Genomic DNA, 27,018 nt, shown 5'->3' with positions numbered 1-27,018 from the left:
CCGCTTTTATGGATAGGAACCACTTTCGCACACAACCAGTCACTAGGAAGCACCGCTGTTTCTAACGACAAAGAAAATACCCTTGGCAGGAAAGGGGATAACTGAGCAGCATAGCGTTTGAGAAATGCATTAGAAATTTCATCCGAGCCTTGCGACTTTTTGGCCTCAAGTTGAAGAAGCAGGTTGAGTATACCAGATTCTGATATTGTTACCTCTGGCATGTGGCCTTCGTCGTTAGACAATGCTAAATACGAAGGCTGCGTACGTGTAAAATCTGACTGGAAGTAAGTGTTAAAGGCATCTGCAATAGTCCGCGCGTCTTCAACGATACTACCCGATATTTCCATGTTAGTCACAGAGCTTTCTGGTTTAGATAAGTACTTCCAAAATTTACGCGGTTGGTTTACCATAAAATCAGTTAAAATGTTTGAGAAAAAGTTGTCTCTAGCAGTCTTTATTTCCGTTTTTAACTGGCGCGAAAGCTCGTTGAACGCAAAGGATTTGTTTTTTTTTTTGTCTGCAGATTCGTTGTACTCTTCTTTTTAGGTGAATTATGCTTCTCGTAATCCATGGCGTTTTACGTTTAGTTCTCTTTGGCTTAGTGGGTATAAAGGTTGATTCACAATGTGAGATTCCAGATTTTAGTTTGTGCCATAGATAAACAACACCCGATGACGTTTTAAAGAAATCGTCTTGTAATGCTTCTAAGAAGTCTATAACGCTTTCGTCGTTCGCTCTGCAGTAATCTTTAACTGATATGCACGTCGTAGCATGCGATACGCGGCTACCCATGCCATGAAATGTTAATAGAATGAGCTTGTGGTCAGAGATTCCCTCTTCAATACTTATTTGTGGTGCTAAGAAGCCAGACACAAACGCAAGGTCGAGCACTGAACATGTCGACCCATGGATGCGAGTCGGTTCCATCACAAGCTGTGTCAACGAGAAACTGAACATTATATCAAAAAGTATGTCTCAACCTTTAACAGCAGCGTTTCCGCTGGCAAAAGTGCCCCAATTTATTCTGGCATATTAAAAACTTCAGTAAGTATCACTTTCGTTCGCTCGTTCACACAGCCGTGAAGAAAGTTCTGTAGCTTTACAAGATATTCGTCAGGGGCACCCGGACACCGGTATACACCACCAATCAACACAGGAACGGTATTAATCAGGACCCTACACCACACACTTTCGTGACCAGCAATACCGCTTTCTTTTTGAAAAGACAGGTTTCGTTTAATGGCGATGGCTACGCCCCCACCACGGCCATCTCGATCTGTACGAAACAGTGCGTATGCTGACGGCACTATCTCTGAGTCGTGAATGTCGGGGTTTAGCCACGTTTCCGTAATGACTACTACATCAGGTCCGTAAAATAGCAACAGTTCTTCAAACTGCTGTATTTTGTTTACAATACTTCTGGCATTAAAACACAACAGCGTGAATGGGTCTTTTGTTTGTTGTCACGTTCGAGAAGTGCTTGCCTTCTTGCGATCATGGGGAAGAGCATGTTTCACAGCTACCATATCGTTTTCTGTCTCATTTCATGTAAAGTATTCTTCGTTGATTTTCAGCTTGTCGTAAACTAGTTTCACCTTATCTCCGTTACTGCGATTCAGCGCAGACGCCTGCCACAGCTTCTTCCGAGTTTCACGAACAGACTGAGTAATCTTCAGATATAGATATCGCTGTATTTTTTAGTTTATAACAGTTACGTAGTACCATTTTTTCTGTGAAATCATAGAAGCGCAGTATTACCGGTCGGTCGCGGTTAGGCTTCTTAAAACCGAGTCTGTGTACGCGCTCAACAGATTTCACTTCGATGCCCAACATTTCGAAAAATATTCCTCGCGTCACCAGTTGTTCCACCGCTTCTGGTTTTTGTTCTGTTTCCTTAAGACCGTAGATAACTATATTGTTTCGGCGGCTTCTATTTTCAAGGCCTTCAATTTTGTTGTGCATTTCAGTGAATTCCCTGCGCATGGCCGATACGGTTTCTTCGCATTTTTCGACCTTCTCCTGACATTGCTTTAATGACGTAAGCGTACACTCAATCTGCGAAAGCCTTAGCTGGACATCTTTGAGACCCGATTCAAGAGCTGAATGCGATGTCTTAATTTCAGTGACGGCTTTTAGTATTTGGTCTATTTTGTCAGGACCTGGGTTTTCCTAAATGTCACCACTCAGTTGCAATAACAAAAATATCACGCGAACACACTCTTGGTAGTAAAACAACATGTGCTGTGGGCTTGGCAGCACAACTAGACCAACATGACTAGATTTAGTGCATTCAACAAGGGACCATTTATCAGCAACCTGTAAAACGAAGAAGACGTAGTTTATCATGGTGCTCCGGACGGTGCTGCCAAGCCCAGTGAAGCGCGCGCGGATCCTGTTGGGCCTTTTATGCTGTCCCGCTCACGTGCCAGGGGTCGCTGGTGCACCGAAAGGGTTCTCCGGACATGACGTGGGAAGCGTTTCACCATAATGGGGTCCGTTCTGCCATGCTGATAGCGATGGCAGCGTCGTCCCAACTTGCACGTGTTGTCGGTTACTTGATGTCGTAGGCGCTGTGACGGAATGACCACATCAATCCAGCAGGGAAGAGCATTCAGTTCTGTGAAGTCTGAGGAATACCTGTAGAACGAAGAGCACGTAGTTTATCATAGTGCTCCGGACGGTGCTGCCAAGCCCAGTGCAATCACTCGACGCACATTCACATTCTCGACGTTCTCCTCACAGGCATGGCATTTCCATCAGCAGCGCTGTAGCGGTTCTCGTCTTGCACCCTCTGGTCGTCACCAGGCGCCGGCGTGCGTAGTGGCCCCGTCGGCTGCAGCCCACCGGTCGGAACCTCCGTGGCCTCGAGCAAAGCTACGGTCGTCGTGTCGAGCCGTTTGAGTATCTCAAGCAGTCGTACCCACTCGGGATCCAAGGTTACCGGGGGGATCACGTTGGGCGCCATTGTGGGAGAAGCGCAAGGAGCCAGGCGGAGCCAGAGGAGAAACAACCTTTAATGGCCAAGCTCCAGGCCCTGACAGCCCGCAGTTCCGCCGAGCGCGAGCGCACCAAGCCCGAGCGCGCTCGAGGCTTTCTTCTGTTTCCGTGGCCGCCGCCAGCGCCCCCACAAAGCTTATGAAGAATTCATTGTATATAGCACCTTAAAAGCTCAAGAACGCGGGATCGGTTCTCGGCCACGCCGGTCCCATTTCGACAGGGCCGAAATGCGAAGGACACCTTTGTACTTATCTTCGTGTGCACGTCATTAAACCCATATGGTCGAAATTATTGCGTAGTCCCCCACTACGCCGTCCCTGATAATCACGTCGTGGTTATGGCACGTTCTTACGATGTGGGTTCGGGGAGCAGGTTTATTGTTTGGTGTCAGAGACGCTTGTGAGGGCCGCAAGGAAGAGGACGCAGCTGGCACAGCTCACAAACATATATTCTGATATGAAAATACACAAACAACACAAACACAAAGCACAGCAAGACAATAAACACGCGGAGCATCTTTAGAAAAATAGATGATGGATCCCTCCGTCATAGGAATCGGAATAACACGAAAGTAAAGCGTGCCCTTACAGAAGTAACTGAATGTTTACTGTACATTGATATAGGAACGTTTATACAATACATCATGATTATATATGAAGCAGCGCACGACGACAGGCACAAAAGGAACGAAAGGGACACCGCTGCACTCTCAACTAGTTTATTTCGCAGAAAAACCAAGGTCTATCCAAATAGGTCGCGAAGCTTCGGGCGAAAAGCGGTTCAGATCCTATTGTCAGCGACATCAGCATGGGGAGTTATGGGAGTAGCGATTGAAGCGCGACTAGGTGTGGTGGGAACAAACACTAATAACAAAAAACCTAATTTCATTCAACAACAAAATAATATTTATATTTTATGACCGAGATTTATTTCAGAATAACATTTATTTAGATCCAGTGTACAAAGAATTCATGAAAATGTATATGCATTATCAAAAATCTTCTTATTAGCGCCCTCTAAAGAATGACACATGCCATTGCTCTGCGACGCAGTCCAAGGTCTTCTTCGTCTGCGGCGACACGCCCCCTCAGGTGTTCTGGTGTTTCGCACTTGCATGCGTTCTGTGAATTATTGTGGTGAGAATTTGATTTTGGTGTGCGCGAAGTTGCGAGGTGCGTTTCATCGTTGGTGAACGTGTTGGCTACAGTGTTCAACGGACAACAGCACGAGGCGGCTAACATTTCACGCCGAACGCTTTCCTCGGTACTCGCGGAAACGATGTGGTGTTCCAAGGATGCAATAGCAACACGCGTAAGCCTGGCGAGCCCTCTCTTCTAGATAAGACACCGGGGCAACGGTTCGGAGTAGTGTGCTTGCTGGATTTTCATAGATCAGTATTCTTGCTGCCCGGTTTCCTTCGTGAACACGCGGCGCCTACTATATTTCCTGTTATCGGTGAGCAGATCACTAAGTTATCTGTCGCGCTACAATCACTACAATTAGCATGTCTTGATACGTTACACGTAAGGTTAATTTATCGGAACAAAAGGCAAAATGTAGTGCACGTAGTGTACGATCTTTTTTGTACTTATTATGACATTTGTTACTCATTGTGTAGGGTATGTGAAATTACGTTGTGATCATTGAATAAAACTGAAATATCATTATTTCGGCGTGACCAGGCGTCATTTCTTCTCGTTAGAACTGAAGCACATATGCAATGCGCTCTTTACGTCCCCTGCACATGTGCGAAGCAAATAAGCAACGCTGCAAACATGAGAGGTACGCTGTTGCCTACTTTATTCACGCTGTGGAAGATGACACGAACGCAGAATAAAAGCTCAGAGAATAAAGTTTCCTGGTAAAACCAAGGCGAATTGCACGACGGTACACTTAAACACCGCTGTTTAGTCACGGGTCGATATTAGTTTAGCTAGCGTTGGCTTCAAGCGCATTCGCCAAGGGCTTGCCGGCTCGCCGTAGCGCGAGTCCTTAGCGATCAGGGGCCTAAGAAAAATATTTTGAGGTCAAATTTCGCGCTAGTGCCAACAAAATGACGTCACTTTTTTACCGGATACTGCGTCACATCCGCTTTATTTTTTGTTCCGCCGGAAGTGTTCCCTCCTCACACAGATGGCGCTAAGCTGCCCCATGAGCAGCTGATGAGCAGCCATTTTCTGAACGTATGGGCTTCTATGGAAGCTTCGCTACCATTTACATTTACCTTGGAAAAACATGGTTAATATACAACAAGACGGTGTACCACGTGCCACAATGACGTTCAAGCTACATCATATTTTCTAAAAAGCACACTTCGCAATCGCTCAAAGTTATCGATGCTTGGCTAATGCAGTAATCTTTTCTTTTTGCGATGTGGAAGGCCTCGATCACTTCCCTGGTCACCTTATCTATGTGACTGGAAAGTATTTCAGTCTCAGAGAACAGCGGGGAGCAGCCACACTCCGAACAATGCCGCCTTATGTGTGAGTAAGCATTATTAGCTAATGCTTTCTTGTGCTCCGTCAACCTTGTATATATGCAACGGCCAGTTTGGTCGATGTACATCTTCCCGCATGACATGAGCAAACAGTATACTACTGCAGTCCTGCACTCAACAAACGAAAAAACGTGCTTGACAGAGCACCGAAAACTATCCTTTTTTGTTGATCGCCTCCTATCCAGCCTGGCGCAGATTTTTCCTAGTCTGTTAGGAGCAGAAAAAACAACATGTATTCCATATCGGCTGCCTACATTTTTCAGATTATGCGATAAACTGTGTGCATAGGGTATTGAGACACATTTCTTTTTCTTTTCTTCAGAATTCCTATCTTTTTGAGGCTGCTCCATAGACACCCACTGCGCACATGACGAACCAACTTCTGTGCTGATCTGCGCAGAACATGTTCTTCGTAACCCGCACTAGCCAATCTATCTACTTGTCTATTGAAGCTATCATTAATTTTGTGGGGACAAGATTTTGCCAAGGCAGCACGGAGGCATGAGTAGGCTATGCCGTTCTTAACGGTCTTTGAATGCCCGGAAGAGTAGTTAAGTAGGGGCTTCTCTGATCTGAAGAAAAGAAAAAGAAATGTGTCTCAATACCCTATGCACACAGTTTATCGCATAATCTGAAAAATGTAGGCAGCCGATATGGAATACATGTTGTTTTTTCTGCTCCTAACAGACTAGGAAAAATCTGCGCCAGGCTGGATAGGAGGCGATCAACAAAAAAGGATAGTTTTCGGTGCTCTGTCAAGCACGTTTTTTCGTTTGTTGAGTGCAAGACTGCAGTAGTATACTGTTTGCTCATGTCATGCGGGAAGATGTACATCGACCAAACTGGCCGTTGCATATATACAAGGTTGACGGAGCACAAGAGAGCATTAGCTAATAATGCTTACTCACACATAAGGCGGCATTGTTCGGAGTGTGGCTGCTCCCCGCTGTTCTCTGAGACTGAAATACTTTCCAGTCACAGAGATAAGGTGACCAGGGAAGTGATCGAGGCCTTCCACATCGCAAAAAGAAAAGATTACTGCATTAGCCAAGCATCGATAACTTTGGGCGATTGCGAAGTGTTCTTTTTAGAAAATATGATGTAGCTTGAACGTCATTGTGGCACGTGGTACACCGTCTTGTTGTATATTAACCATGTTTTTCTGCGAAATAAACTAGTTGAGAGTGCAGCGGTGTCCCTTTCGTTCCTTTTGTGCCTGTCGTCGTGCGCTGCTTCATATATAATCATGAACTATCACCAACTCGCCCAAATTTCGACATTACTATATATTATATATTGATGTCTGGCACCTATAGCACCGTTTAACGTGGATACACCCACTGTGATGATTGGTGGTGCATCCCCATCGCGACGACTAACGTCCATGTTGAATGAATAAACAAACGTTGTGGTAGCTGTAGTAGTTAACGCTGAAAGCGTAATCAGAGAATGAGGCGTGATAGCCAGAAGAACGTCGCATATTGGACGCAGAACTTGGTCGCCATCCCGCGGCATGTTAAAATGTGATTGAACACCACGGCCGGACCAGAGGAAAACGCGAAGGGCGTCGTGCCGCCCAGGTAGCCCAGCCGCGATTTTTTTCGGGGCAAGCGCGAGAGCGGGGAACGCGGTGTTACAGCCAGGTGAGGCGCGCGCATCGCAGAGCTATTTTTGGTTTGGATGAGCGTGATGCTATGAGCGACGCCGACGCTTTTAGAACGCTTGGGCTATGATCGCCACCTCGCGGTGTGTTAAGGCATTGACAAAATTGAACTTCTATTGAAAACGCGCCGAATGGGACGGACGTGTGACGCGTTGCAGGTGTTAATCGCGGAGGCCACAGTAATGACGAATTACATTACCGCTCCCAAAGGGCACCACCACCCCGCCGAATGGGAAAGTGGTAATATAAAAGGTGCGTTTGTAAAGCTCCCAGAGTCTGTGACCGTGGCGCAGTGGATAGCGTGCCCGGCATCTGTTGTTGCGGCCTGAGCAGTCGTGGGTTCGATGCCCGTTGATGGAACTTTTTACAGCGAAAGCTGTTATGAGATCATTTCAGCGGCCGTCTTTTGCGCCGTAGTTGTCCGCCGCCGCCGCCGGTGTCCGTAACCGCTATCGCTCGAAATAAGAAAAAAAGAACGAAACAAGAAAACAAATCACAGCATATCCACGGAGTGAATGATGATGAGTGGGCGAAGCTGCGGAGGTTCATCGGTAAACCGTGAATATTCCGTGAATTCTGCCCAGTACATCATCACCGACGTGAGATCGGGCTCGTTTATACTAAAGGTTCGATGAGTTATGACGACTTGCAGCTCACTTTAATTTTACATGTACGCTGTGAATTTTCATTGTTTAGAAAACCATTGCTTTAGAAAACATCTGGCGTCTTTCGTTAAGCAGCTGGCGTCTTTTCGTTTTGCTTTAGAAACATCTGGCGTTCTTTCGTTTTGCTTTTACAAAACATCTGGCGTCTTTCGTTGGTTTACTTCATCAATCAACGGCGTTTTGAACAAAATTTTTATTGTTTAATCACGCACAGGAGAAATCTCACCAGGCATTACCTTGGAGGTAAACAATGGCTGCTAATGGGAATGAGAGGCAGAAGAAGTCGGCTTTTAGCTAACACTTACACTTCTACTTCTACTAACGTTTCCTACTGGAACATGCCGATGGCTGCTAATGGGGAATGAGAGATAGAAGAATTCGGCTTTTAGTTAACGCGCACGCTGCGAATTTTTTATTGTTCAACAACGCACAGGAAAAGTCTCCCACCGGCACCACCTTGGAGGTCAAAGCGTAAGACTGGTTACGCACTACGACTACTACGACTACGACTACGAGGGACGAACGGGTGCCGCCTTAAGGAGCTTCGCCCCTAAAAATCACAGCATATCCACGGAGTGAATGATGATGAGTGGGCGAAGCTGCGGAGGTTCATCGGTAAACCGTGAATCTTCCGTGAATTCTGCCCAGTACATCATCACCGACGTGAGATCGGGCGCGTTTATACTAAAGGTTCGATGAGAGTTATGACGACTTGCAGCTCATTTAATTTTACATGTACGCTGTGAATTTTCATTGTTTAATCACGCACAGGAGAAATCGCACACACGCACTACCTTGGAGGTCAAAATCCAGTGCCTATATATACGGGGTGGTCAGTGAACGGTTGTGCAGAGGAGCAGTCGGTTTTTTCAAACAAGACGCTGCCGCGACGCTGCCTCGCGACGCTGCCTGCGTCGGTGCCGCTGCGCCGCGAGGCAAGATTGGGGGGGGGGGTGCCGTAGGAGAGGAGAAAGAGGGGGAAGCGTAGGAGAGGAGAGGGCGATACATATCACGTACTGTCGCAGCGCATTGTCTTTAGGGAGCCTTCATGTGTGCACGCCCCCTCCGTTTTACAGCGAAAGCTGTTATGAGATCATTTCACCGGCCGTTTTTGGCGCCGTAGTTGTCCGCCGCCACCGCCGCCGCCACCGGTGTCCGTAACCAGTATCGCTCGAAATAAGAAAAAAAAAACGAAATAAGAAAAAAATTCCAGGATGGAACGAGGTTCGAACCTGGGCCCTCTGCGTGGGAGTCCAGTATTCAACCTCTGAGCCATGCCGGTGCTTCACACGGCTTTGCAAAAAGGCCCTATACAGGCTTCATGTCGGGAAGGAACCACATTAGCATATGCAATATAGCGTGGTAGAAGAGTAAAATAAGCACCAAGCGTCGCACAACGCGAATTCTGTAAACAGGCGTCACACAATGCGAATTGCGCAACGAGTAGGTTGTTGAATGCTTCCAACCCATTACAAAGGACTCTGCCATAATTCTTCATCGTCATCAGGCACAGCATCAACAAAGTGCGCATAATGCCTTACATGCGTATAGCAGGTACCAACGCTCTCCGTAGAATGACGAAAAATGGCACAGTGCCTGCTGCCCTACATCTCAAAAATTACAATGATTTATAGCGTAGTGGGTTCCTCGCAAGTGCACTTGTATTGGTTGCCAAGGAAGCTCATAAGCGCATGATCCACTTCCTCGGGGTCTCAGTAAAATTACAATGATTTATAGCGTAGTGGGTTCCTCGCAAGTGCACTTGTATTGGTTGCCAAGGAAGCCCATAAGCGCATGATCCATTTCCTTGGGGTCTCAGTAAAGGTCTTCGCCCCCCCCGTCTCTCTCTCACGTCACCCTATGTTATACAGCATGACGGGAGAGGGAAATAACGACCGGGCGTCACCCAATGCAAATTACATAGCTGGTGGGCCGTTTAAAGATTCCAACCCGTAACCAAGGGCTGAGCCTTAATTCTTCATCGTCATCAGTAGCCGCGTCAACAAAGTGCACATAATGCCTTACCGACGTGTAGCTGGTGCCTCGCTTCTCCGCAGAATGACGAATAATGGCTGAGTAGGTGCTTCCCAGCTTCACAAAAATTGTGATTTATGGCGTAGTGGGTACCTTTCTAGTGTACTTGTATTGTAGCCCCAAGAGAGCTTAACGGGCTCTAGAAACGCCGCTCTTCCAGCTTTCGCTGTGTCTGTGCTGCGGTTTCAGCGCAGGCCTGGCGTTTTTTTTAAGACTGGTTTTGGGAGAGGGGAAGGGGAGAGGGTGAGTGGAGAGGGAAAGGGGAGAGGGCATGCGCACGCGCAGTAAGGGTGGTCACGCCGCACACCACCACCAGCACCACCACCGGACAGATACTGCCGGCTGCCGGGAGATACGCCGGACAACGGAGACGTGACAAGGTTAGACAAAGAGGAGCTACGCCCCTAAAAAATTCCAGGATGGAACGAGGTTCGAACCTGGGCCCTCTGCGTGGGAGCCCAGCATTCAACCTGTGCGCCAAGCCTGTACTTGAAACTGCTTTGCAAAAAAAAAAAAAAACGCCAGGCCTGCGCTGAAAGCGCAGCACAGTCACAGCGAAAGCTGGAAGAGCGGCGTTTCATGTCGGCAAGGAACCACATTAACATATGCAATATAGCGTGGTAGAAGAGTAAAATGAGCACCAAGCGTCGCACAACGCGAATTCTGTAACCAGGCGCCACACAATGCGAATTGCGCAACGAGTTGGTTGTTGAATGCTTCCAACCCATTACAAAGGGCTCCGCCATAATGCCTCATCGTCATCAGGCGCAGCATCAACAAAGCGCATAATGCCTCACATGCGTATAGCAGGTACCACGGCTCTCCGTAGAATGACGAAAAATGGCATAGTGCCTGCTTCCCTACTTCTCAAAAATTACATTGATTTATAGCGTAGTGGGTTCCTCGCAAGTGCACTTGTATTGGTTGCCAAGGAAGTCCATAAGCGCATGATCCATTTCCTCGGGGTCTCAGTAAAGTTCTTCGCCCCCCCCCCCTCACGCTCCCACGTCAACGTATGTTATACAGCATGGCGGGAGAGGGGAATAACGACCGGGCGTCACCAAATGCAAATTGCATAACTGGTGGGCCGTTTAAAGCTTCCAATCCATTACAAAGGGCTGAGCCATAATTCTTCATCGTCATCAGTCGTCGCTTCAACAAAGTGCACACAATGCCTTACAGACGTGTAGCTGGTGCCTCGCTTCGCCGCAGAATGACGAATAATGGTTTAGTAGGTGCTTCCCAACTTCACAAAAGTTGTGATTTATGGCATTGTGGGTACCTTGCTTGTATTTATGGCGTAGTGGGTACTTGTATAAGTGAGCTTACAACCGGTTCTAGAAACGCCGCACTTCCAGCTTTCGCTGTGACTGTGCTGTGGTTTCAGCGCAGGCCTGGCGTTCTTTTTCTTTGCCATCTGATCGTGTATATTTTTTGACGTCATTTCCATGACGGAAATACGTCACTGAATTCTGGTGGACCCCGGCATAAAACACTTTCGTGTTAAAAAGTTCGATGAAACGCCGCGCTCACGCTACGGGCCTTGACTTGGCGGTCGTGGCTGCATTGCGGGTATTGTATGAGAAGGGCCAGGCGGGATATCGCAGGTTCCTCTGCGTCCGCTGGGCGCCGGGGCAGAAGACGTGTCGTTGCGAGGTCCTTCGGGCGTTGACGCTCGACCAGGTCCCTCCGACAGATGTTGGCCTCCCGAACGCTGACGTCCGACCAGGACAACGCGTCTTCTCTGCTCGAGCTTCTGGCTCAGTCTGATCGGCCGACGTGGCCTGTTCTTTTCTTCTTTTGCTCGCGCCCCGCGAGCACGTGCAGGGAGGTATCTTCAAGATGAGCGAAGCACTTTTATTCCAGTGCGCGTGCTTGAGCGTTTTCGGCGCCGCTTCATTGTCCTCTCAGTGGCGTCAGCGCACCTCATCACACACGTGAAACCGCATAAAGTATTGTTAGCGCCCAAAGAACATGGACAAGTGCCGACTGCCAGCATCTGTGCCTCCACAAATCATATACCAAGCCAAGAGAGAGACAGAGGTGGGTCATCGTCAAACAGTTCTCTCTGCCCAAGCGTCACGCAACCTAAAAATAAAACGTGTGTAAAAATATAAAATACAAGGACACCAATTACATTAGCCTCTATGAAACCAAAGTTCCTTATAGCCGAGTGTTATAGATGGGCCACATATGAAGGAGGCTCCGTTCTGACACATCGAAAAGGCCTCGAACATTTTCCTTCTCAAAACACATGGGTCTCTCCGGAAAGTAGTAGGACTGAATTAAAAAAATGATAGGGATGTAGATTCAGTCACTGACCAAGTCAAGGTGAAAAACACAGAGACCATCTATATCCCCATCATGATACCTGACCAGACGAACTTTCGTCGAACTCTTGACTACATGAAAAAATGATTAACGATTTCTACACATGGACTTAATGGTTTCTCAAAATATTTCCCTTCTGCATCAACATAGCGTTTCCAGAGACTCTGTTAGTCACTGAAGGACCCCAGGAACGCAGACACTGGAATGCTCTTCCGCTCCCTCATTATGGCCTCTTGAATGGCCTGGAGCGAGTCGTGGTGCCGTCCTTTCATGGCCGTTTTCTGTCGGGGTACGAGGAAGGAGTCCGAGGGAGCGACATCACGGAAGTAGGGTGGCTGGGGAAGCTACGTGATGTCATGTTTGGTGAGGAAGTGCATGACAGCAAAGGCGGTGCGGCTCGGAGCATTGTCGTGACTTTTCGCCGTTGAAGGACGTCCCGACAGTTGCTTATCTTCAACTTGCTCTCTTCCCTCCCGAAACAATTTCTGCCACTCAAAAATATTTTATCGACCAATGACATCACTCGCATAAGCAGTCTTGATCATATCATGGGTCTCACTCGCATTTGCGCCAATTTTGTCAAAAAAGTCACAGTTTCGCCGCAACGGCGAAGCAATGAATGCGATAGCAACAAATTAGAATGTAACGCGAAGAACGGAAAGCAGCTCGAAATTTGCAGCGTGTCGCTCAAGCGCAAATGACGCACGAAAAGAACACACACAGGACGAGCGCGAACTATCATGCGTCACAGCTCGACACTTGAAATGCACTGCTCAAAGATAAAGCAGGACGCACGAAACCAACAAACAGGTAAACACAGGACGTGCGCGAACTAACTCACAGTTGTTACTTATTTCTGTTTGAACAGCGCGCTCCTTTCGCCAACGCGGACGCTGCAGCGAGCGAAGTGACCTTCGTACGCTCTGTGACTTCAGCGCGGACATCGCGGGGAAAGCACAAGACATACAACCCCCCGCTTCACCCCCCGCCCGCCCTTTTCTTTCCTCGAAATAAGCGCACGAAGGCGACCACGCCCTGTAGGGCGAAGAGCAACGGCGTTCGCAGGAGCGGGCAGACGACTTTTAAAGCGCGCCCCGCGCGCACTGCGCGCCATCTAGCTGGTAAGTAAGAAAGCACGTTGAAGTAAATGGTGTATATAAATAGCTCACCGTTAGCGTGCTGAAAGACGGTACTCTTCGTGGCGTAGCCAGGCCAGTGAAAGAAACCCACGTGACTGGTATGGCAAATTGAGGCGCCATCCATGGACTGGGATAAGAGTTAAAATCTGCGTTCTTTCTCTTTCCTCCCATCTCTCTTCAACCCCCTCTTTGGCGCGATCAACTCCCTCTCCTTCAGGAGGCGCGCTTTCCGCCGCCTTGCTGGCGCCGCCGAGTTTGAAATCCGTTAGAAAGCTTCGTGTCTGGCATTGGTAAGGCGTGCGTTAGCAGTCGTCGTTCGTCCGTTTCTTGGTGCTCGCTCGCTGTGTGCTTGTGCGTCGCGATGTTTTACGACTCGCGTTGTTCGTGCATCATGCTTTGTTGCTCGAATACTTCCAGAGCAAATCCTGGAATATGGTGCCGGCGACAAAAGAACGACAGGTGAGCGTGCCCTTTGAGTCGCGGTTTTCATTTCGTCAATTTGAATTCACGTCCACACGGATTAGCTGTTCTCTGCAGTGGGGCTACAGTTAATGTTTTCAAAAATGACTGATTTGAAAAGGGCACGATGCTGCGTTTACATCGTTATACGAACAAGCAGCGGACATGAAGCCCATGCGACGTAACTATAGTTACAGGTTTACAACTCGCACAGAGCCGCGTGCTTGAGTGCGTGCTTTGCATCTGTCTCCGGTGAATTACTCGCCATCGCCTACAACCACGTGAGACATTAGGTATATGTGTGAAAACTTGTGCTGCTCTGAGACGAACAAACGAGTTCACTTTTGCACGAGTCGACGGCGCTCTTTATCTGATTGGAACTTGTCCCTTTCCTTTAGGGTGGAAGCGGTTTCAAAGTATTCCGGAACGCCACACAGCTGATCGATGTGCCCAGAGAAAAGTTGAAGAATTGCAGAATCGGCGTAATTCAAGCCCCTCTCTTCCAGGAATCCTCCGATATCATCCGTTCATTTTCTCCGCGGTTATCATCACTAGTTATATAAAAATCAACGTTTTTGGAAATGTACTCAATAAAGTGCGCCCAATATTAGTTGTGTTTATGTGGAGTTCATTTTGACGTCTTTAAAATGAGCTTTACATTATTATTCTATCTTTAGGTATTTCAACTGCTTTCATTGCAGTGAATATTCACTTTTTTTAGCTATCATATTTTTGTGCAATATCGTGCTCATATATCAAAAGCTCTTCTGCACTTTTGTCAGTATAAAAAATGTGTTTTTTTAATATGTGCCCTAGTGTTATGTTCTGTGTTTTGCTCCACTGTTCTTTAAGTTCTTAACTTTGCCGAAAACTTTCGTCTTGTTTAGTGATCATGAACACGTGTATGTTAATCTCCTGTTGATCACTTCTGTTAGTCTCCTGAGCCTGTATCGCACCACATTTGATGAAAATGTTGATTTTCAGAAACGAGGACAATAAAACGAGACCAAAGATATTTTGTGTTGTGAGTGCAATTCATTCTTTTGCGTTCTGGTACATGCTGCACGACTGCAGTGTTTGCAGAATGCCTGATTGCAAATTGGGCACAATCAAACGCACAACGAACGCGCGGCGCAGCACGCGCAAGCTGATGCAAAAAAGAAAAAAAAAGCGCCGGCGCAGCACGCGCGAGCGGGCGGGCGAGCGGGTTCATAAAAAAACATGGCTGATCCCTCCGTCATAGGAATCGGTATAACACGAAAGTTAAACGTGTCTTCACAGAAGCAGTGCTTATTGTGTAGTGATATATGAGACCTTGTACAATGTCTATTAGTGTTTGGCAGCTATATAGCACTGTTTGACGTGGATGCACCCATGTTGACAGCATGTCTCTATCGCGACGACTAACGCCCATGGTTATGATTAAACCCTTGTGGTAGCTGACGGTGTGAACATATATTTGGACACAGTGAATCGTGAATCCCGCGTAAGGATGATATCAACAAGCTCATAATCAACACTGGTACCCGGTATGCACTTCTTCAAAGCGTCGTCAATTAAGGAGAGAAACGGCACGGTGTGCGCTTTCTAGTAATGGGTAGCCGACGCCTGTGCTCATACATACACTAACACACACTGCGCTTCAGCAACACGGGAGGTAGAGGTTCGTAACCTGAGCCGCAAACGCGCGCGTCCCGCTGGTTTCTGTCTCGCAGGCGCTGCTCTCACTCCACCAAGGCACGACATTTGCCCGTCGAAATCGCGTCCTTTCTGCAACGCGTATTGCAGCAGTTTTGTTAGCCGGTGCTCTCGCAATTGAAGCAGTCGGCGGCGGAGAAATCCCGTTGGTGCACGTGGAAGCTGCACTACTCCGATGAGCCGACGCACGCTAACACGAAGCGAAAGGCAAAGAAAGACATTAACCAACGTAACTGCGTCAAGGGTACCTCGGCGACGCCAGCGCGGCCAGTCTACCTCTCTGGTATCGAGACGCTGTAACCATAACTAGAGTGTACTATTCTAGTACACTGTACCATGACCTCCGATATCGCGTACAATCTCGGAGTAAGCGCTAGTAAGTGTCGATCGTGAAGCATTACTTCTTTTCACATCTCACAGACGGCGGCACCGCCCCGCTCCGCCCGCCGCGAAAGAGAATGTGTGAAAGATATAAGGCGCGTTCGCACCGTGTGTCGCATCTCCCGAGTTAGCTTTGACGGTAGGGCGCCGGGCGCTTGCCGTTGCGGCCGCAACGTCGTGGGTTCGATTCCCAGCGGGGTATCTTGGTTTTTTTCTTTCTCACCTGTTGGCGTCCATTTTATCAACGTCATATCCGTGACGGATGTACTTGGTGGACCCCGGCATAAAACACTTCCGTGTTAAAAAAAGATGAAGAGGGGGGAGGAGGCTGTGCAGCACGCGCACGCAAAAAAAAAGGATAAAAAAAAGAACGGTGCGTGCCAGATAGCTAGGAGAGGAGGTGCGAGGCGCGGCTGGTGTTTTCATGACGACGCATACCGTGTGCGCCGCCATTCTGCAGTTCGAGTCTCTGAATCTCAGCCGTCAGGATAGTAACTGAAGGGACGTTTCGCACTGCCAGCGCTGACGTCATGAATTAAGGCGTCCTATGGGAGGCATACGGAGTAACCTCCCCCTGGCGTAGCCGTCTAACGCCGCGGACTGCTGAGCGAGAGGTCGGCCGTTCGATTCCGCGCGTCGGACAGTATTTCTAAATTATTTTTCTTTGTGGCTTTTATATATATATACGCGCGGAATCGAACGGCCGACCTCTCGCTCATCATATATATATGCCACTTTTTTGCCGTTGCCGCCGTCATGCAACGTGTATGTATATATATATATATATATATATATATATATATATATATATATATATATATATATATATATATATATATATATATATATATATATATACGTTAAAAAGTGGCTGCGTATCTGCGTGCTTCGCTGCAAATGTCGTAAAGACGATAGAAGAGGCGCTGCTTGAGATATGGACACCATCTGGCAATACGTCGGGAAACATGAGTGCTGTGTTGCGGGCTGGTAGTCGCGGCGCAGCAGCAGGCGAAGACCGGCGGGAACGCCAGCCAGCCCGAACACGCTGTTTGGCGCGAAGCGCCGAAGCAGAAGAAACGTCCGCACTCAAGGAGTACTCACACACTCTTCTATTTACACGTCGCTTGGGTAAAACAGGAATGCCAGAGCGGCGCCCCATGGCATTCGTACAGTGCAATACTGAACCGAAACCGAAACACAACAATGAGCTCGTGCAGAGGGCACGGAGGAAGACAAGTTTTAGCGCAGTCGCATTTTCAGCGCAGCTTAAGAAACTAGGGTCTCTACAATTACGTATCTATGTGTTTTACGTACCTCTAGAACTAGGGTCTCTAGAATTACGTATCTATGTATTTATGTAGGAACACAACACCTAATACTTATCTAGTGATGTTGCGCCTCAGATATGCGTAATGTTTGCTTTTGATCAACAATGTACACAAGTATGAACCTAGTCAGCCGTTCAAGATGGCAGGCCCTTGGGCAAGTGGTTCAACTTTGGCCGAGTAGCTGAATCGAGTAACGTGCCGACAAACAGAAAGACAGACCAAAATTTCTGCGTTTAAGTTCTCCAAGAAAGACTATCGTCTTTAAAACCAGCCGAGACTGTCCATATAATTGCTATCGCAATAAAATTCACCGCGGTGCCTTGAAAGGGGTTCACCTTAAGTTCGATCTACACACTATCAAGGCAAGGTGGTGCGATGGTAGCTAACCCCCGAATTCACAAACGTAGCTGAAAGTTATGCTTGTGACCCTTAACCATAAGTCCGCCCTTAACGCGTTTCAAGAACGAACCTTGTACTTGCCGCAGAACTTTTATCCTACTTATCGCCGTCATAAGTAAGGTTCGGTTAAGGTAGCCTATGACCTACCTTAAGGCTTCCTTGTAGACACACAGCATGGCGGGCGACGACAACTTTGCGCAGTTCGTTGATTATATGTGGACAGCAATGAAGAAATATTGAACGGCACAGCGTATGCATACGCGTACCCGTCGCGGCGAATCCTAAGCGATCGACTGAACCCGATGGAGACCTACGACGGGCACGAATTTTTGTGCCGCTCCCGCTTTACAAAAAGTGCCGTGAAAAAGCTGCTCGATGTGCTGCGTCTGCAGGAAAATACCGACAGTTGTGGGTTCCCTGTGCCGCCTCTCGTGCAGCTGCTCACCGCATTGCGCTTCAATGGAGTGGGCACGTTTTAACTTGTGAGCAGCGACCTTGTCAATGTCTCGCAGCGGACCGTGTCACGAGAGGCCCAGCGGATATCTGCCTTGATTGCAGAAAGATTTTCTCGTACTGGTAAAATATCTCGAAGTGTCGTAAACACTTCTTTAGTTGTTAGGCCGTACGCGGATGCACATTGTGTCGGCTGATGAATTCTATCGCGAGCTGCTCCCACGTTTTTTGTTTTCTCTGAAAGGACACGGCGTCCGTCTTCTTGTTTTCAGAGAGAGAGATGTTTTAATGAAAAGCAGGAGCTGTTAGCCTGGCTATTCGCCTGACGTCATACTCCAGGTGCTGGGTCATGATTACGATATATACATTGACAATCACTAGGGGTGTGCGAATAGTGAAATTTAATCTCGAATCGAATAGTGCCAAATAGTGGCCAAAAATATCGTATATCGAATAGTATATTTACACGAAATGTGTACCGCCAGTTACGGCAAGACAATGGAAAAATCAGGGAGGCTACAGCGTGCTGACAGCTTCATTACACACTTGTTCGGGAGTGTCCTTTGTTTCAGCTTTTATGGGCGCGCAGGCATGTTGATAGTAGAGCCGCCATTCCAGTCAGCAGCGGAACTCCTCACCTCCTAACAGACGTAGCCTACGGTAGCCAGTTTTCTTTCCCCATCGTCAAGTATAAGGCTCATCTGACAACGGTAATGTTGTGCTTCATCGCCATGGGTGCTCCGGGCCCAAACTTCTTCGAGCGCCCGTTCACAGCAGCGTCTTAACTGCGCGCCGGATCGATGGGAGTTTCTCAACTAGTGGTGCGGCGGTGGCGACTGCCCAGCGCGAACAAATTTTAACACGAAAGTGTTTTATGCCGGGGTCCACCAAGACTTCAGTGACGTATTTCCGTCACGGAAATGGCGTCAAAAAATTTACACGATCAGATGGCAAAGAAAAAAAGGTTCCGGCAACGGGCATCGAACCCACGAACGCTCGGTCCGCAACAAGATATGCCGGGCACGCTATACACTGCGCCACGGTCACAGACTCTAGAGGCTTTACAAGCGCGCCTTTTATATCTACCACTCTCCCGGTCGGCGGGGTGGTGTTGCCCTCTAGGAGCGGTAAAATGAAGTAATTCGTCATTACTGTGGCCTCCGCCATTAGCACCTGCAACGCGTTACACGTCCGTCCCATTCGGCGCGTTTTCAATAGAAGTTCAATTTTGTCAATTCCTTAACACACCGCGAGGTGACGACTTTACCACAAGCATCGTAAAAGCGTCGGCCTCACTCATAGCATCACGCTAATCCAAACCAAAAATATCTCTGCGACGCGCGCCTGCCTCACTTGGCTGTTACACCGCGTTCCCCGCTCACGCGCTCGCCCCGAGAAAAATCGCGGCCGGGTCGGCACGACGCGTTTTGCGTTTCCCTCTAGTCCGGCCGTGGTGTTCAATCACATTTTAACATGCCGCGGGATGGCGACCAAGTTCTACGTCGAATATGCTACGCTCTTTTGGCTATCACACCTCGTTCTCTGATTACGCTTTCACCATTCACTACTACAGCTACCACAACGTTTTGTGTAATCATTTAACATGGACGTTAGTCGTCGGGATGGAGATGTACCACCAATCATCAAAGTGGGTGCACCCGCGTTAAACGGTGCTATAGCTGCCAGACATCAATATACACTGTGCGAACTCTCTTATATCAATGTACAGCAAATATTCAGTTACTTCTGTAAGGGAACGCTTTACTTTCGTGTTATTCCGATTCCTATGACGGAGGGATCAACCATCTTTTTACATGCAAAGCCAATCACCGAGGGTTTCGCAGGCCAAAGTCGGGTCGTTTTACGGCGCTTGCGGCATATGCGACCGAACTACGCAAGAAGTCCGTGCCTTCGTTTCGAGAGCGAAGTTGTGAAGGACTTGACAGTTTTCTCATGTGTTTTTCTACGTGCGGAAATGACATATTCTCCTTTAAGATCAACATGCGCTCGCTTTTGAACCAGGATGTCAGTGAATGTTCAACGAACAGCGACGTTAGCGTTAGTTTTAGCCACCATCCCCTAACCCAGTTGCACCATTGGCCTTTGTCGTGTTTTAGATATTCGTCCTATTATTCGAAACTTCGAATACTAGCTATTCGATAGTCGAATTGAATTATTTGATTAGGAACTATTCGATTCGAATTCAAAACTAGAATATTCGCACACCTCTATACTCGCGGACAACGTTTCTTGGCAAAGAAGGGAAAGCTACGGGGGCGGAGCGTCTGCACATATACTGCTACGCGAAATAGTCCGGTTTGGCTTGCGTCTCGTAACGCCGTGGAAAGTGATCGCTAGCTTTGCGTTTCGACGCAAACGCTGCTTAGCGTCTAGGGTACGGGTAAAAGGCGCGACTTTGCCACGCACGCAAAAACGCAAAGTGACAACGTATAAAACAAAAGAAATACAAATATCTCGCTTGTGTGCGCTGTGTTCCGTCTTAAAGAGCTACATGTAGAAAATGAAGGAGTACTTTATTTATCTCACGCAGAAAATACGGGCGCAGTTGTGGGACTACATTCATTAGCGGTAGGATACGTGCATTGTGCCTCTGTAGCCTTCGCTTCATTGCCAAGAAAAGTTCTCCGCGAGTATAATAAGCACACACACACACACACACACACACACACACACACACACACACACACACACACACACACACACACACACACACACACACACACACACACACACACACACACACACACACACACACACACACACACACACACACACACACACACACACACACACAGTACACTGTTTACAAAGTTTCGTTCACGTTCGTGGCCCGCAAGAATGTCAACAACGCAGTACCCCACGGTACTTGTTGACGAGATCCGCCAAGAAGCCGCGACGCCGCGCTCTTCGTCGGTGAAGTTCGCCTTGGTGCGTCGTTTCATAATGAACGCAATTTAAGAAGAACACAAGCCGTAAAACTGCTCAAACAATTGCATAAATCAAGTGAAGTAAAAAACATGGCTGATCCCTCCGTCATAGGAATCGGTATAACACGAAAGTGAAACGTGTCTTCACAGAAGTAGTGCTTATTGTGTAGTGATATATGAGAGCTTGTACAATGTCTATTCGTGTTTGGCAGCTATAGCACCGTTTTGACGTGGATGCACCCATGTTGACAGCATGTCTCTATCGCGACGAATAACGCCCATGATCATGATTAAACTGTTGTGGTAGCTGACGGTGTGAACATATATTTGGACACAGCGAATCGTGAATCCCGCGTATTATCAACAAGCTCATAATCAACACTGTACCCGGTATGCACTTCTTCAACGCGTCGTCAATTAAGGAGAGAAACGGCACGGTGTGCGCTTTCTTGTAATGGGTAGCCGACGCCTGTGCTCGTGCATACATAACACACACTGCGCTTCAGCAACAGGGGTGGTAGAGGTTCGTAGCCTGAGCCGCAAACGCGTGCGTCCCGCTGGCCTCTGTCTCACAGGCGCCGCTCTCGCTCCACCAAGGCACGACATTCGCCCGTCGAAATCGCGTGCTTTCTGCAACGCATATTGCAGCGGTTTTGTTAGTCGGTGCTCTCGCAATTGAAGCAGTCGGCGGCGGAGAAATCCCGTTGGTGCACGTGGAAGCTGCACTACTCCGATGAGCCGACGTACGCTAACAGGAAGCCAAAGGCAAAGAACGTAACTGCGTCAAGGGTGCCTCGGCGACGCCAGCGCGGCCAGTCTACCTCTCTGGTATAGAGACGCTTTAACCATGGCCTCCAATATCGCGCGCAATCTTGGAGTAAGCGCTAGTAAGTGTCGATCGTGAAGCATTACTTCTTTTCACATCTCACAGACGGCGGCACCTCCCCGCTTCGCCCGCCGCGAAAGAGAATGTGTGAAAGATATAAGGCGCGTTCGCGCCGTGTCTAGCATCTCGCGAGTTAGCTTAGTCGGTAGAGCGTCGGGCGCTTGCCGTCGCGGCCGCAACGTCGTGGGTTCGATTCCCAGCGGGGTATCTTTTTCTTGGATTTTTTCTTTCTCACCCGTTGGCGTCTATTATATCAACGTCATATCCGTGACGGATGTACTTGGTGGACCCCGGCATAAAACACTTTCGTGTTAAAAAAAGTGAGAGATAACGATAAATGCTGAAGCGAGCACAAAAATACCATCAATGAACAAGGAAAACGTACGTGAGACGGCGTCGAAATAGCAGTCGCGCTCTCACGGCCCCACTGCGTCGACGGGGGTTCAACAAATGTGGCCAGACAAAGAATGCGGATTTCACGAAAAGCGGGCTGCGCCTTAGCAAACATTCCTGGCTTTTACGCATGGGTGCTTTTGTGCGTACTGTTATTGGTTTCGTTAATGCAGTAAGCTGGGCTAGTTGGTGTTGATCGTATGCTTCCATATTGCTAGCGAACACGCACAAAGGACGACATAGGAAGAGAGAGGAGAACCGCTAGACTTCAACTGATTTTTAATCGACATGAGGGCACAATATATTTCTTTGCGTGTGCTAAGTCAAATTTTACAGCTTGTAGGAAGGAGTCGTGTACACACTTCCACTTGCCTGTGGCAAGGTGCATTGTGCCGAGACAGGCAGACGCGTCAATGAAAGGTTGAGAGAGCATCGTACGGCTGTTCGATCGCTTGCAGGAAGTGGTTTATTAGCGATGCACTGCAAGAAGTGCGAGGGTTGTGCCCTGCATATGACGCCACTTCTGTGATGTACGTTGGCGGGGAACAGAGAAAGAGGGAAATAGTAGAGGCTGTCGAAATTCACAAGCCGGGTGACACATGTGTCAGCACTCCATCGATCGCGTTGTCGAAAAAAGAATGAGACAATCTGCGTAAGAAGCAACCACGTGCGAACTGGCGTTACCGATAGGCGGCGGAGAATTTCTCCTTTCTTTTTCTTTTTGGTGAAAAACATTGTTTGCGTCGTGGCACCTGCGTGTGCGCAAAGAAGTATATTCTGCCCTTCATGTCGATTAAATATCAGTTGAAGTCTAGCGATTGTCCTGTCTCTTTCTATGTCGTCCTTTGTGCGTGTTCGCTAGCAATATGGAAGCAGTTATTGGTTTCTTGCAATTAATCTCATTTATTGCTGCTTGAAGTAATCATTTTGTAGGAAAAATTTACCTACCCTGGATCCCAGGGCACATACCTGACAAGTTAAGGACACCTTTCATAAGGCGCACTTACGGCACGATAAGGCAGGTTTTCTCTTCCTATCCTAAGTAGTCTTACCGCGATAAGTTAAGGTCGGTTCCTGAATACGGGTATAAGACCCTCCTCCCTAGACCGCCCGAGGCTTTTTCGAGACAAGAAACCGCGCTCTTAAGGCAAGCACAAACATACTCTCTACCGAATGACTTCACATTGCATAAAATACAACAAGCCCCGAATACACCTCATTGCCAAGTGTGCAGTTCCATACCGACTCTATCCCACACATACAGGCACTGCCCCAGAGCCAACACGCCACAACGCCATTCACTCTGCTCTAACATACTTACATGGGAGGCCTGGGTTGCGAATCTGGGCGAAACCACTTCCTCGTGAGCAACTCTCCTTAACCACATACTAACCATCTTAGGGGAGGTCAGTACAGCCTCACCCTAGAGCTCAGACCCGGACTTGGGTTTCGAAAATAAAAGTTGTTTTTAACACGAAAGTGTTTTATGCCGGGGTCCACCAAGTACATCCGTCACGGATATGACGTTGATAAAATGGACGCAAACTGGTGAGAAAGAAAAATCAAGAAAAAGATACCCCGCTGGGAATCGAACCCACCACGTGGCGGCCGCGACGGCAAGTGCCCGACGCCCTACCGACTAGACTATGTCGGGAGATGCTAGGCACGGCGAGAACGCGCCTTATATCTTTCACACATTCTCTTTCGCGGCAGGCGGAGCGGGGCGGTGCCGCCGTCTGTGAGAGGTGAAAAGAAGTAATGCTTCACGATCGACACTTACTAGCGCTTGCTCCGAGATTGCACGCGATATCTGAGGTCATGGTTAAAGCGTCTCGATACCAGAGAGGTAGACTGGCCGCGCTGGCGTCGCCGAGGCACCCTTGACGCAGTTACGTTCTTTCCCTTTGGCTTCGTGTTAGCATGCGTCGGCTCGTCGGAGTAGTGCAGCTTCCACGTGCACCTACGGGATTTCTCCGCAGCCGACTGCTTCAATTGGCAGAGCACCGACTAACAAAACTGCTGCAATATGCGTTGCAGAAAGGACGCGATTTCGACGGGCGAATGTCGTGCCTTGGTGTAGCGAGAGCAGAGCCTGCGAGACAGAGGCCAGCGGGACGCACGCGTTTACGGCTCAGACTACGAACCTCTACCTCCCGTGTTGCTGAAGCGCAGTGTGTGTTATGTATGCGTGAGCACAGGCGTCGGCTACCCATCACTAGAAAGCGCACACCGTGCCGTTTCTCTCCTTAATTGACGACGCTCTGAAGAAGTGCATACCGGGTACCATTGTTGATTATGAGCTTGTTGATATCATCCTTACGCGGGATTCACGATTCGCTATGTCCAAATATATGTTCACACCGTCAGCTACCACAACGGTTTAATCATGATCATGGGCGTTAGTCGTCGCGATAGAGACATGCTGTCAACATGGGTGCATCCACGTCAAACGGTGCTATAGCTGCCAAAAACGAATAGACATTGTACAAGCTCTCATATATCACTACACAATAAGCACTACTTCTGTGAAGACAAGTTTCACTTTCGTGTTATACCGATTCCTATGATGGAGGGATCAGCCATGTTTTTTTTTTCCCTCTCTCTCTCTCCACCACCCAACCAGCGCAGTAGCATTCTTCGCCACGTTATGGCGGGAAATATCAGTCCTGCTACTTTCCGGACAAGCCCTCTATGTCTTCTAGGTAGGATGAACAGCCACGCTTTGCAGAGTGTACAGCCAGATTATACTATACAGTCTTAATCTTGACTCATTACGCAAACGTTGGTAGAGACAGCGTCCCGTCTGTACTATGTGTAGTAAACTGCAAACGTTTGCGGACCACGCGAGTTGGTGGCCGGGAGCCTGTTCGCGACATTTTAGATGCGTCAGCGTGATCAACGGCAGCGCTACGCCCAAGGCGCACTAATCCCTCTATATATTTTCTTACTGTGCTCAATAATTTCCGATCTCCCTCCTTTTAACGCGCTTTTCGGCTAACATGGCTACGTGCTTCTGCCTCAAGAGCAATAGCACATCAATATAACTTTTATCAGTCACAGCCCTTCGCGCAGACTGAAATCTCCCAAACGGTGCATCACTCGAGGCACGCGTGATTGCTGTGATACTGCTATTACAGTAGAAGTGTGACGGCCTTACTGCGGATGAGCGCTTTGCGTGAGAACAATGGACTAACATTGCGCTGCGCGGCAGCAGGAATTGGATATTCCAGTGGTAAAAGGGGAAGACCAATTTTCAGCCTAGGCTGCGGTCGGCGGTAGGTGGCGCACCACTAGATGGCGTGGATAGGCATTCCTGCACGCGCTCGCGTGGTCCGTAAACTTCTCCAGTCGACTGTACGTCGCATCGCAAGAAGTTAAAATCTCATAAATTACAGCGGCTTTGCACTGAACGAGCTTGCAAGACCGCTTACTGCACAGAATCTGTAGGCTGCCACTGGCTCTCTTGCTCGAACTTTCCAGCTTACTAAGCGCTGTTTACAATGACTGCGCCCCAGCGTTGATAAGTCATGGGAAGTAGGGTTTATTTATTTACTTATTTATATGCCCTAAATTCCATTCGGGCAATAAATCGGGAGAGCGTCAATTACGAACGTGCGCTGAAGAAATTTGGTGAGATATAGGAATATAGTTACATGCAACAAAGAAAAAACGCATCAGGAAGTAAGCACCATGGTCACAGAAATAATGAACAAGTAATAATACATTTTGCAGAAACTATAAGCTCTGAAATAAGCAACATGATTTATGTCCCTCGGTAGTGGATACAAATGACATATTGCCAAAGGTAGTGGTGGATGACGATAGAGATTACTCGGTGACAAAAGCTGCATAGATGCGAGATTCACGGAAGATGAATTTACTATCTGAGAAATGCTTCAGCAGCGTTATTAGTCTGCACTTTTCAAGAGTGCTTAACGAAAGTGGTGAAACGCTGTAGAGTACCTCGCGGCTTTATTCTTTGATATTAGACACGTTCCTTTGCGCACGTCATTTACAGCCTATTGAACGAGCACTCACCGCACAGAATCTCGTCAGCATGTCTCCTCCTGGACGCACAGCCTTAGAGGACAGATGGACTCCACCGTTCGCTTATATACAACCGCAGCTGCCGCAAAGCCCGAGGTACATTTTTGGCCAGCATTATGTTTGCGCTCCCCTCTCACCTCTGCGGTCATAGAGGTGGCGGTTGCTGCTTGTTCGGTAGTGACACCCGTGATACGCCCCTCTCCTAAAACCAACAAGGTCTTCGAACTAGGCCACGCGGGTCACCGAGAATGAAAGAGCGTCTCAGCGATGACGGGTTTTTCGCGCAAAGCTTGTAGTCGATCCTGGTACGCGCTGCAAGTACTACGCCGCCCGTCAATACATTTCGATGCAACGTTCATGCGAAAAGTTCGTTCGTCGTGACCCTTGCGATAGGCTTTTGTAGCGTAACGACATCGATAGTCTGAAAACCACTACCTTGAATTTGTTGCTGCTTCTTCACCGACGGAGAGCTTATGTTGTTATTGCAGTGTTTTATTTTCATTCTGTTTTTAAATAGAACAAGCTTGCAAACGCAAATACTTCTCATAGTCCATCTTGTATGTCTTCTCCTGGCAATGAACGAATGAGAGTACTAAATTTAAGATGAGAAGTTCAGCGCTAATCAAGACGGACCATAAACAGATAGAAGAGGCAAGCACTATCTATCTATCTATCTATCTATCTATCTATCTATCTATCT

The 27,018-nt window shown here is 48.1% G+C and overlaps 1 protein-coding gene across 1 annotated transcript in view; it reads right to left on the bottom strand.

The window, feature by feature from the left end:
- The window catches only part of LOC119393123 (galectin-3), a 113,145-nt gene extending 86,700 nt beyond the window's left edge, over positions 1-26,445 (bottom strand). Inside the window, exon 1 of the mRNA XM_037659948.2 lies at positions 26,310-26,445. Within this exon, the coding sequence (XP_037515876.1) occupies positions 26,310-26,330 (21 nt within the window). The 5' untranslated portion in view covers positions 26,331-26,445. The remainder of the gene's footprint in view (positions 1-26,309) is intronic.
- Positions 26,446-27,018: the final 573 nt, after the last annotated feature.

This window comes from Rhipicephalus sanguineus, chromosome 5 (genome assembly GCF_013339695.2).
Source record: "Rhipicephalus sanguineus isolate Rsan-2018 chromosome 5, BIME_Rsan_1.4, whole genome shotgun sequence".
NCBI classification, from domain to species: domain Eukaryota; kingdom Metazoa; phylum Arthropoda; class Arachnida; order Ixodida; family Ixodidae; genus Rhipicephalus; species Rhipicephalus sanguineus.
Note: the sequence above shows the minus strand (reverse complement) of the source record. Positions and strands in the feature narration are given on the sequence as shown.